At 39.2% G+C, this 13,316-nt stretch overlaps 1 protein-coding gene across 12 annotated transcripts in view; it reads right to left on the bottom strand.

The window, feature by feature from the left end:
- WDR19 (WD repeat domain 19) overlaps positions 1 to 13,316 on the bottom strand; it is an 85,778-nt gene that overhangs the window by 32,331 nt on the left and 40,131 nt on the right. For all 12 annotated transcript variants that reach the window (XR_016393260.1, XR_004022274.2, XM_089911796.1 and 9 more), the window contains 5 exons: positions 10,482 to 10,629; positions 10,148 to 10,352; positions 6,973 to 7,132; positions 6,474 to 6,584; positions 2,772 to 2,881 (listed from right to left, as the gene is read on the bottom strand). Coding sequence is in view for 10 of the 12 variants with exons in the window: in XM_089911796.1 (XP_089767922.1) it covers positions 2,772 to 2,881; positions 6,474 to 6,584; positions 6,973 to 7,132; positions 10,148 to 10,352; positions 10,482 to 10,629 (734 nt within the window). In the remaining 2 variants the exon portion in view is untranslated. The remainder of the gene's footprint in view (positions 1 to 2,771; positions 2,882 to 6,473; positions 6,585 to 6,972; positions 7,133 to 10,147; positions 10,353 to 10,481; positions 10,630 to 13,316) is intronic.

The following is a 13,316-nucleotide window of genomic DNA, read 5'->3' as shown; positions in this document are numbered from 1 at the left end:
ACATAAAAGGTGTGATATACAACATTTATACATGCATTCTTTCAAGTGCAGTCCATTATTTTGCTACTTTAGAAATAATTATTAAGCTAGATTTTGCTAAGACTGTAAGGTACTAACTTGGCAGTATGCTAGGCATTTTGGGGAAGTACATTAAATTTTATGGGTCACTTTTGCTTAATTATTTCCTTTAGGGCACTAAAGACAATCATGTGACCATAAAAAAGAATGTTTTTTCCAAACACCCAATATTTATAAGTACAATACGTATTAAGAGAATCTGGGTAGAAATGAAGGAAAGCACTGGGGATGACAGTATTAAGGGCCCTGGTTCTTATTCTGATTAGAAGTATTGTACATGAAATAAATAATGCCACTCCCTATTCCCATGACCAATGCTAACATGGATCTGCATATCTAGAAGTCATATTTATTACCTCAATTCATTTTTATTGCTTGGAACAGAATGGACCAGTGATTTACTTAAGATCAATTTGGAGATCCATTGTCCTCTGAGAAATCATCTCCTCCATAATAAATTAATCAGCTCTGAAAATGGCATTATTTGAGCTCTACCTTATCAGCTTAGACCAGTTATTCAACCTCTCTCATCCTCACTCAGTTTCCTCATCTGTTGGTTACAAGGAATTTTCTGGAAGAGAAGCCGATTGAGAACTTTGTTTTGGACAGCCCAGGGCTTCATAGTCAGCAGTGTTCCTAAGTGCGAATTTCTAATACTTGGACCAAATTACATCAACACAGCTAGAGATGTCTCCTGATAGTTCCTCCTTCAGGAGCCTGAGGTTTTCCTTGGGCAAACCCAGTTAGGAGATGCTAAATTGTGACTTTGGAACTCTCACTTTATTTTTATGGTATGTTAGTTCACTCACTTTATTATTATTTTATTTTGGAACTCTCATGTGGATCTAGCTCATTATTCTAGTGCCAGGCTGGAGAGCTAAATCCCTCCCACAGGTGGCAGACTGGTCCTGCTTTGATCTAATCAATGGATGCAGAATAAAACAGACTGATGGAACCGAGCACAGGCCTAGGGCCTTAGCATCAAAATCAGCAGCTGGTGGCTACTAGGATATCGGATGATGATGAGATATACTTAGTTCATTACTATTATCACAAGGGAAAGTCTCCTGATTTTGGGGGCTGGGGTGTGTATCTAGATCAGGGTCCAGGGGTCAGCACAGAAATAGCAGTGAAAGTTTTGGGAATTGGTGGCTTCGCGGTGAAGTGTTGAGCAGAAAGGGTTAAAAAAATATCAAAAACATCACAGGCTTTCAACTGGCTCAGCTCATCTGACTATAACGAGACAGTTTTTGAGGGTCTGCTACAAAAACTTTGATTCTCCTGAAAGAAGAGACAATGGAAGTTTTCTGGTTGGTTCCAGGGCTTACTTTGGTGTTTGTGCTCTGACAGGAGATGGTAGGTCATCTCCCAATGTATTGACCCTTTTTACTCTAAGACCCAGTCACTCTCAGGACAGACACGGAGGGCCTTGTCCATTGTGTTATGTACTAAGATTCCTATTTGACCTTTTCAACATATAGATTAATTGTATAAGAGGCAGAAATGTGCCAAATTTAGATCAAGGTTGACTAAGAAGAAATAAAATCTCCAAAAGTTTTTATTTGCAAAATGGAAAATTTTAAATAAGGTATCTTGGTTAGAAATGAAAGAATACTTTTGATGGAATAATTTCTACAACTATTATCTGTCAAGATTCTCAATGAACCTAAAGTCTATAGAAAACAAAGTGGAACTATATAAAAATGTTTTAAATGCTAGAACCATATTTTCTTTGTTCAAAAAACAGTATTTTTCCCATTTTATAGTTTTTGAAATTGGAATGTATCCTATAATAAATGTCAAAAGAAATTGTCCAGTTGTGATGTAACTGCCATTGCACATATACCTGTGAACTTATATTTGCAAATGAATTATTCATTTTTTGTCTCTGCAGGTATCTGCATTAGTGGCATTAACCATGGCTGAAGGTGAGTTTACAATTGGATCTTGAATGCCTCTAAACTTACACTTTTATGCAGCATTGAAATGTATAGTCTGTCAATTAAGACTACTGACAGTTAAGACCATCTAGCAATTAACAGCACTAGAAAATTCTAAATCTCTCAGAAGGGATTATGGCATTTTCAAAGGTAGGAAAGATCTGTGAAGCCTATTCATCATGCATCATGAAGGATTATTATTCTAGCACTATATATCCACCTGTGAAAAGTTTCTGGCTTGATTTTCAACATTAACTGTTGAATTTTTATCTATGTGCAATTCAATTTACAAAAGAAAAAGTACAAAGTTAAGCAAATAGAAGTTGTAGAACAAAGCCTGGTATTTTTCACTGTGCCTTGAAATCACACTGCAAATCCTCAAAGTATTCAAAGAGGTCAAGGTCATGCACTTAGGTTAAGAAAAGCAGAGTCACCCCCAATGTTTATGTGTAACTGTTGTTGGCCGAATGCGATTCAAAATAATATTTAGACTCTAAATATAGAAAAGGCTTAGACCCGAACTTAGACTTTGATGCTGAAAATGCAAGTGGATAAATACATGGATAAGACATCATTAGTTAGAATAAAACACTTTTTGGATATATAATTAATATGGCTTTTTCCACCTAAGAAACAATTATTAAATCAATGGATTTAATTATTAAATCAATGGCCTTATAATGAACAGCAGTTTAGAACTGAAGATATTCAATAATTAGATACTGACTGAAACATATAAAGACAAGTACTTACGTGAATTCAAGCTGAATAGCATATTCTTTTGATATAAACGGTATTTGGTCTGGGGCTAAACGCTTTGCCAGTTGTAGAGCACTGTCCCAGTGCTGTAAATCCCTTCTCATCTATTAGGAAGAGAGAGATATTAATTTCAAATAGCAAATTATTCTGCACAGTCACCATATAGTTTTTAATAAAAGTGATTACAGATACTTTTTGTTTAAAAAATGAAACTTGGTCTTTCCAAAGACAATAAATTACTATAGCATACATTCTCAATGCAGGTGACAGAGCCTCCAAAAGGGTGAAAATTGGTTCTTGGAGACCAAAAACATCTTGGCTATTACAATGGTTTGTGGCCCTCCAAAACTCAATCCTAAACAAAATCTTATTCTCTTTAGTATTTAATTTTTCTCCATAGGAAAAAATTAAATTGAATTAAAATTAATTCAATCAGCTAAATTAAAATTAATATTTCTTCTTAGAGGGGAGATAATAAAGAAAAAGTTGAGAAATACTTTACTATAGGAACTGATGTTATTTTCTGAGAAAATCTGAACCTATATCATGAGATGAATAGTAGCAAACGTAAATATAACGTGAACGTGTCTTTCTCTCTGGCTCCCAAGGTCTTTTGGCTGTGTCTGGTACACAATTCCACATATAAACTAACCATTAAAGATTAAACCATTAATTTTTTAGAGTTCATTCCTCACTTTATTCACTCTTTGTAAAGAATTAATAATGGCTAACATTTTGTAAGTGCTATTTTCTGCCAGGTACTGTTTTAGGACATTAGCCTATTTACTTTTCACAACTAGGCTTTTTGTAATGAGCTGCTCTTGTGCCCATTTTAGGGATCCAGAAACTGAGGCAAAGAGAGGCTAGTTTTGCACACAAAGTCTCATTGTTAGTGTGTGGCAGGGCTGGGCAGTAGGGCTTTGTTTCCAACCTCTTTACTTAGCTAACCTATCAGTCTTCAAAGTGAGGTTAAAGGAACAACAGGGTGCAATCACCTCTTTCCACTGTGAAGCCATCACCTTAAATCCTTTACAAATCCAGCAGCACACAAGTGTCCACAGCTAATGCAGAAGAGCTGGGATGACATCGTTGCCCTCACTCAGTGTAGCCATGTTCCTACTTCAGTGCTTACCAATCCAAGTTCTGAAAATTTCCCAGGGTGTCCCCAATGAGCTCAAATAATGTTGTAAAATTATCTATTTTTTTCTTAAAACAAAAGTAATTTAGTTCACTTAAAATTTAAAAATGAAAATTTGCTATAGAACAATTTGAAAAGAGAAGTTGTGAAATCAACAGCAAATATGCTTCCCTCTATGTGGTTGTAGAAATGCTGGCTGGGGTGAAATAATGTGAGTGTCAGCAGCCACCATCTCTGTCTTTACAGCCCTTCAGGCACTGTTCCAAAAGATCTAATCTCATTATTAAATCTTTACAACACCCTGTGGGCTAGATATTGTTATCCCTCCTTTAAATGGGATCTAGGGCACAGAGAGATGAAATAACTTGTCCAAGGTTACACAGAGCTGGGATCTGAACCCAGCCACGTCCGACTCTAAAGTCCACGTTCTTAACCGCTACTCTACACAGCCACAGCTCTCTCCTTCCTTGCGTTGAACTAGGTCCTTCACTCCTTTCTGATCCTTCCCCTGCAACACTCACCTCTGGGAAACTGGTGATGATACACAAGCCTTAACCCCCTCTTCATACACAACAGAACTTCACATAATAAATAAAAGACAAATGCGCCTCAATTTTCCCATTTGGAAAATAGAGAAAATAACAGTATTATCTCACAGGACTGTTCTGAAGGTTAAATGAATTAAAATATGTCAATGCTTAAAAAAGTGCCTGGCACATGTGAGCACTCAATAAATGGTGGCTGTTCAGAGATAAACCCACGCACCTATGGTCACTTTATCTTTGATAAAGGAGGCAAGCATATACAATGGAGAAAAGACCGCCTCTTCAATAAGTGGTGCTGGGAAAACTGGACAGGTACATGTAAAAGAATGAAATTAGAACACTCCATAACACCATACACAAAAATAAACTCAAAATGGGTTAAAGACCTAAATGTAAGGCCAGACACTATAAAACTCTTAGAGGAAAACATAGGAAGAACACTCTGACATAAATCACAGCAAGATTCTTTTTGACCCACCTCCTAGAGAAATGGAAATAAAAACAAAAATAAACAAATGGGGCCTAATGAAACTTAAAAGCTTTTGCACAGCAAAGGAAAAACATAAACAAGACGAAAAGACAACCCTCAGAATGGGAGAAAATATTTGCAAATGAAGCAACTGACAAAGGATTAATTTCCAAAATTTACAAGCAGCTCATGCAGCTCAATATCAAAAACAGAAACAACCCAATCCAAAAATGGGCAGAAGACCTAAACTGACATTTCTCCAAAGAAGATATAGAGATTGCCAACAAACACATGAAAGGATGCTCAACATCACTAATCATTAGAGAAATGCAAATCAAAACCACAATGAGGTATCACCTCACACCAGTCAGAATGGCCATGATCAAAAAATCTACAAACAATAAATGCTGGAGAGGGTGTGGAGAAAAGGGAACCCGCTTGCACCGTTGGTGGGAATGTAAATTGATACAGCCACTATGGAGGTTCCTTAAAAGACTTAAAATAGAACTACCATATGACCCAGCAATCTCACTACTGGGCATACACCCTGAGAAAACCATAATTCAAAAAAAGTCATGCACCACAATGTTCATTGCAGCTCTATTTACAATAGCCAGGACATGGAACCAACCTAAGTGTCCATCGACAGATGAATGGATAAAGAAGATGTGGCACATATATACAATGGAATATTACTCAGCCATAAAAAGAAACGAAATTGAGTTATTTGTAGTGAGGTGGATGGACCTAGAGTCTGTCATACAGAGTGAAGTAAGTCAGAAAGAGAAAAACGAATACTGTATGCTAACACATATATATGAAATCTAAAAAAAAAAAAAAAGGTTCTGAAGAACCTAGGGGCAGGACAGGAATAAAGACGCAGACTAGAGAATAGATTTGAGGACGTGGGGATAGGGAAAGGTAAGCTGGCATGAAGTGAGAGAGTGGCATGGACATATATACACTACCAAATGTAAAATATATAGCTAGTGGGAAGCAGCCATATAGCACAGGGAGATCAGCTCCATGCTTTGTGACCACCTAGAGGGGTGGGATAGGGAGGGTGGGAGGGAGACGCAAGAGGGAGGAGATATGGGGATATATGTATACGTATAGCTGATTTACTTTGTTATAAAGCAGAAACTAGCACACCATTGTAAAGCAATTATACTCCAATAAAGATGTTAAAAGAAACAAAAAAAAATACTCTTAACATAAACATCTTTGTCTATAAAATAAAGAAGAAAGGAAGAGAAATGGTGGCTGTTTTTATTTGTGTGCGTTTTTGTAAGTTACGGAATCTGTCCTCTCTGGACACAGTCTGACTTCAAATTATTTGGTAATGTTACAATACCATGCCTTTTATGGCTCCACAGAATGCAGAATGAAAATATTTCTAAAGTTAAAGAATACTCAGGAATTCTTAAAGCTGAAGTCTGAATTCTAGGAGGGGGAAGGCACGTGGTATCTGTTGCTGAGAGATTTTTAACTGTACAAAAGGTGAGAGCCTCTTTGCACGTTTCTCCCCTCATTTGCTGCCATACCTCCAGGGCAGCAATGGGACAGCTGGATGCCAGGTACAGGTCCTGAGCCAGGTTGAAATCATTAGTAAACATGGCAAGATGTCCTGCCAAAAGACTGTAGTCCTCTATTCCCTACAAATAAAAGCAGTTTTAATGAGAAGAAATACAAGGTTTTTTTGTTTTTTTTTTTTTGCGGTATGTGGGCCTCTCACTGCTGTGGCCTCTCCCGTTGCGGAGAGGGGGGGCTCACGGGTCCAGCCGCTCCGCGGCATGTGGGATCTTCCCGGACCGGGGCACGAACCCTTGTCCCCTGCATCGGCAGGTGGACTCTCAACCACTGTGCCACCAGGGAAGCCCAATACGAGGGTTTTTTATTTAAGGACTGTACTTAGGAGGAAGTGGTAGTGGTCTATCAATTAATTTGTTTATGAGTTAGGTAAGATTAACTGCAGAAATTTTAAATGTTTGACTAAACACCATTTAAATGCTAATCTGATAATTCCCATAAGATGCTGTTTACCTTTATTTGTTCCAAGGACATCACCATGCCAACGTTTCCAATTGTTCGATAAACACGGATTGCAAACTCCACTTCCATGTGGTGTAGACAAGCTCTGGCCAACTCATTCCAGGCAGCATGATCATTCAGAATCTTGCACATTTCCCAAGCATCAGAAAATCTAGCAGTTGAGTACATAAGCTTAATCACGGAGCTCTATTTGCCCCCTATTAGGCAATTTTCAGATTGTATATAATTTAATGTTATGCCCTAGATAAATTTTGCAGAAACATTTCTTAATCTTTAGTCATTTTCAAGTTATGAAAAGCTATATAAACTTTTCTTCCAGTTTTATGCAGATGTTTTTTCTTGAATTTCTTGAATTAATCTGAATCTATTCTGTATAACCACCTTCCCTCATCAACAACTAATTCTGTTTATTTATTTTTGGTTTACTTCACACACAGATGAAAATTATTTTTGTTCTCACATAATTCTAATAAAATTAGTACTCTAGCCCTATAAACTGGGAACTTTAAAACAGAGGTCAGCAAACTATGGCCCACAGCTGCCTGTCTTGGAGAATAAAGTGTGAGTGGAACACAGACACTCACCCGCCCGCTCTTTACGGACTGTCTTGGCTGCGCTTGCACTGCAACTGACCTAAGTAGGTGTGACAGACGCTATGGCCCTTAACGCCTGAAATACTTACCATCTGGACCATAACAGTAAAAGCTTGCTGACCTCTGGTATAAAACTTAACCATAAATACCAGTGAGATTTTTTGTGGAACCCCTACATTAATGAATATGTTACGCCTCCCCCTCTATTCACTGATGCATTTTTCCATCCAACACACATTCACTGAGCACCATTATGTGCCAGGAACCAAGACGTAAGGCTCAAATGCAGATCACTGTCCTTTAGGCAGTCATACTTGGGGAAGGTGGAAGAGCCAGGTAAGAAAACAGATGACTATGACACAGTATGACAAAGGTACTGGAGTGCCTACAATATGTGAATCTTTGTGCTAAGTGCTTTGTATAAATTCTCTCGCTGGATCACCCTAACGACCCTATCCACTATGTATTATTATTATTTCTCCTTTAGAGCTGAGGAAAGTGAGGCTTAGAGGCCTTAAAAATCCAGCCCAGGTCACACAGTGGTAAGAGATAACATGTGCTAAACCACTCTGCACACTGGATCCTGGTTCTGAGGCAACACATCGGAAAGGCCCTGACCTAGACTGCCTGTGGTCGGGGCTTCTGGGAAGGCTTCCTGGAGGAGGAGAGCGCTCCACTGTATGGTGAAGAATGAAGAGTTACTATCTACAGAGACAGGGAGGGGCAGCCCAAGATGAGAAAGCAGCTCGTGCCAAGGCAAGAAATCATGAAAAATACTGAATCCAAGCAGTCAGTGCACGGAGAGGAGTGGAGGAATGGGGACAGATGAGGCTAGTATTAAATCATCATGAGCCTAGCATGTCATGCTGAGGTCCCTGAGAAGCAGGGGTTTCTTCCTAAAGGCAACAGGAAGTCACTGGAAGATCTTCACCAGGGAAACGACAGGATCAGATTCACATTTTCCAAAGTGTGTACAGAATAGGTTAGATTGTCATGAGGCTACCATAAGAGAGAGTAGTCAGGAAGTGGTTCCGCTATACATTACTCCACGTGAGGGCCTGAGTTAAGGTGGGGGAATAGCAGAGGACAAAAGGACCTGGTGTATGTGTGTGTGGGGTGTGTGTCTGTGTGTGTGTGAGGGTGTGTGTGTGTGAGGGTGTTGACTGTGTGTGTGTGTGCATGTGAGGGTGTATGTGTGTGTATGTGAGGGGTGTGTCTGTGTGTGAGGGTGTGTGTGTGAGGGGTGTGTGTGTGTGTGAGGGTGTATGTGAGAATGTGTGTGAGGGTGTGTGTGTGAGGGTGTGCGTGTGGGGGGTGTCTGTGTGTGTGAGGGGTGTGTGAGGGTGTGTGTGTGTGAGGGTGTGCATGTGAGGGTTGTGTGTGTGTGACGGGGTGCATGTAGGGTGTGTGTGGGTGTCTGTGTGAGGGGGTGTGAGGGGTGTGTGTGTGTGAGGGGGTGTGTGTGAGCTGTGTGAGAGGGTGTGTGTGAGCGTGTGGGGGTGTGTCTGTGTGTGTGAGGGGTGTGTGTGTGTGAGGGTGTCTGTGTCTGAGAGTGTGTGTGAAGGTGTGTGTGTGAGGGTGGGTGTGAGGGTGGGTTGTGAGCGTGTGTGTGTGACGGTGTTTGTGTGAGGGTTGTGAGAGGATGTGTGTGAGCGTGTGTGAGGGTGTGCGTGTGAGGGTGTGTGTCTGTGTGAGGGTGTGTGGAGTGTGTGTGGTGTGTGTGTGAGGGTGTGTGTAAGGGGGTGCATGTAGGGGTGTGTGTGGGGTGTCTGTGTGTGTGTGAGGGTGTGTGTGTGTGTGAGGGTGTTTGTGTGTGAGAGGGAGGGTGTGTGTGTGAGGGTGTGCGTGTGTGTGAGAGGGAGGGTGTGTGTGTGTGCGTGTGTGGGTGCGGGTGGGTGGTAGGGCATGTGTACAATGTGATTAGGGCAGCGGGGGAGGCTGGGGAAGATGATGAGGTAAGTTTGAGGAACGCATGGAGTCCCAACTACCTATGACTGGGAGGCAGTGGTAAACAGGTTTAAGTCAAGGACGCACATTTTGAAGTCAGCCTCGTATAGATGGTACTGAAACCATCTTTGAGGAGATTCACTCTGGAAGAATGATTAGAGTGAGAAGAGAAGAAATGAGCTCAAGGGACCCTGAGGAAGAGCAACATTTAAGAGATGGTGAGAAGAATCAGAACCACAAAGAAATTCACAGTGGCCCTAAGAGGTGAGAGGAAAAAGCAGGAAAAGGAAATCTTAAGTAAGGTAAAATCAAACTTTGTTATGATGAAATTAATAGTGTTGAAATAATTACGTTTATTAGAATTTCACAATAACTGTGCTATTTGGGTGATGGGAAACCTTTTTGTTCTGAAGGGCTTTTCTTGGAATAAAGCACCGATAGTATTGTACAAAAGTACTTCCCTTAGAATTTATATATCCTCATATCCATCATCTTATCTGAGCCTCACAATAATCCTGTGAAGTAAACGAGGTAAATACTATTACCTCTAACTATTTTAATAGAAGTTGACCTTTAAAATCACAAAAGCAAATGAGAGGCCCCACGAGAAGTGTTTAAAACCATACCTCTTTAGCATTAAAGTCTGCGTCAGCATCTGCCTCCGATCATTAAGCCCCACATCTTTTAAACTGTGGAGGAAGCTGTGGGTGCTAAGGTAGATGTTGTTTATTTTTCCACTCTGTGTCTGGCAGGTCAACTCTCCGTTATATAACAGCAAAGGTTTATGACAGAAGGGAACTTTGGTGCCACCAGCCAAAATGACCTTGGATCCTATATTATAAAACAGACATCTTAATGCTGAAAGCTAATACTCAGCACACACATCAGAAAGGAATGTTTTAATTTCACTGCAATGGAAATGTATTTCTCAGTAAATGTACAAAAAAAGTGATTAAGTACCTTGTATAGTGTCCTTGTGAAAGACATAAGTGTACACCTTATCATCATCGTAGGCAATAAACACACCTTTATCCATTGGCCAGTTTTCCCAAAGAACACCTTTAATCGTTGGTGAAAAATCTGGAATCTCATAGGTAGCATCATTAACCTACAAAATAAGGATTTACAGATTTGCCCCAGGTCTGTACTTAAACCATTATCATTTGCCTTGGTAGGAAGGAGCCTGTCTACAGCCTTAGCTGGCAAAGCTTACCAACCCACATTCAACTCAGCAACATCCCAAGATAAAGGAAGAAAAGTTTCTTTTCCCATTCCTAGAGGTCTGGCTTGAAAAAAACCTGTAGTTATATGGAAAATCAAGGATTTCACCTAAAATTTGGTGAATTTGCAGGAAAAACTATAAGTCTGGACACAAAACTTCAGGTTAAGAAAAAAAAGTTGAAGTTGCTCAAGATGATGGAAATTTAAACTATGAACACACTTGTGCTTAGAAAATTTTCAATAGTACTGGGTACAGAAATGCTCCAACTAGAGAAAAAACAAATTAATTTGTATATGATTTGAGATTTAAATAAATTACACTCAGTATGTTTTATTTCAAAAACTTCTCTACAGTGCAATTCCAACAAACATAAACTGTAGTTACAGTAATATAAGCTATTAAAAAAAAAATCAGTCCACATATTCCAATTCCACATATTCCTCAGGCAGATAGGCTTATATATATCCTCAATGTGAAGCTAAGAAACACCTGCCTCCTCTCTAATCTATCTTCCTCTCAAAATAAGAATGAAATATAAAATTCCTATAGATAATAATAACTAATATTATACAGCCATACAATACAGTATGGCCACTACTTAATATCCACATGTGGCTCTTAAGCACTGAAATGTGTCTAGTCCAAATTGAGATGTGGGTAAGTGTAAACTACCCACCAGATCTCAAGGAGTTAGTATGAAAAAAAGAGTGTAAAACATCTCATTAATAATTTTTATGTTGATTACATACTGAAATGATAATATTGGGTTAAATTAAAAATATTATTAAAATTAATTTCACCTGTTTCTTTTTACCTGTTTTAAAAAATGTGACTAGTAGAAAATTTAAAATTACGTATGTAGTTCAAATTACATTTCTATTGGATAGTGTTGCTTACCAAGAAGTGTACTTATATTTAATTATACTTATTGTACTTATATTTACTTAATTTACCTTATAAATTACTTTTTGTAAATTATACTTACTGAATTTAATATATAGAATTACTTTAAGATATGTAAGTATATATATAATTTAATAGATTATAATTTAATATATTGAATTCGAATCTCTTACTCTATAAGACAGATTCTATTATGCCCATTTTGCAGATGAAGGAAACAGGCACACAGAAATCTGCCCAAAGTCACATAGCTAATATGCTGAAGAGTCAGGATTTGAACCAGGCAGTCTGGCTCCACAGTCTATGCTTCTAGCCACTATGTCATACTGACTCTCAGTTTGTAAGGATGAGCACACCAGTGCTAGATGGTAGAAATGTTTTAAAGGGGGTAACCATTTGTTAAATGCTTACTATGTGGCAGATGCTGTACTGAAAGCTTTATGTGCATTATCCCATTTAATTTTTATACAAGCTACAAAGTAGGTACTGGAACCATTTTCATTTTATAGATGGGGAAACTGGGAATCCAATCAAAGTGAGAGCCCTGGAGGAAGCTGGTCTAGTCTCACACCACTGATACCATGTGCTGACTGTGTGACCTTGGACAAGTGACTTACCTTTTCTATGCCTTAATTTCTCCACCTGTAAAATGGTAAGATAGGAGTATTTATCTCTGGGGCTGCTTTAAGGATTAAAATAAATCCCTGATATATGTACAGCATACTCAGCATGGAAATATTAGTTGTCATTATTACTAATCTCAAACCCAGGTTGGTCTGGCTGCCCATGCACTAAACTACTATACTCTACTGCCTCTGTTTATGAACTTCCTACAGTATATCACAAGTCATCCTTTATGGGTATATAGGGAGTGATGGGGTGCAAGGTTTTCATTAGGGCACATGTAAGAAAAAAGCCATCTCTCCCAATTCTAATGTATGACAGGAGTCACTTCCTTGCCATCCACACAGTGAGGGAAAAGAGGTTGAATAAATGTACACATGAAGAGAAATTGCGAGTATATATGGGAATGTTAAAGAGGAATAGTTGTGGTTTGAATTATTATATATTTTCATATATGTACATCACAGAAGCAATGTTTTTCTCACTTTGAAGTTGGATGAAAAAGTAAGCTGCAATAGTAGCACACTATGACAGGGTGAGTGTTTAAAAAAAAAAAGAAAAGCACAGCACTCTGGTCAAGAGTCCAAGGGCCTTAGCATAGCTTCCTCTTGTGTCTGAGGTGTGGGGAGGCTCTGCACCACAAGCTCTCCTTTCCCTTCCCTGCCAGGCTGGCCTTACTCCTAGGCAAGACTGGGTATTATTTAAAAGAGGGACTGCTCCTGTGGGTACCACACGCCCCTCGGATATCTTATCCAACAACCTAAAACTCTAACCTACCAATGAGACCCTAACTTGGAAAGAAGTTCACACCCAACCCACCCCATGTTGGGCTAGGGAGGGGCTATGCCCTCGTGGAGTCATTCTTTTGTGTGGATTTGTTTCACCAGGGTTTTTATTTTTAACTTAACTGAGTTTCAAGTTACACTTGGAAAAGGGATTGGGGATGAGCAGCAACAGGTGACAAAATTCTGGAATGTGAGGGGTTTAAGTTGTGATAAAAGAGGTAAAGAGGGCAGAGCTTTAACTAACCCCTGCTAAATAGCTAC

This window comes from Delphinapterus leucas, chromosome 5 (genome assembly GCF_059928025.1).
Source record: "Delphinapterus leucas isolate spDelLeu-1000000601 "Yukka" chromosome 5, BTC_Dleu_Yukka2, whole genome shotgun sequence".
In the NCBI taxonomy this organism is placed as follows: Eukaryota; Metazoa; Chordata; class Mammalia; order Artiodactyla; family Monodontidae; genus Delphinapterus; species Delphinapterus leucas.
This window is presented reverse-complemented; position numbering and strand designations above follow the sequence as displayed.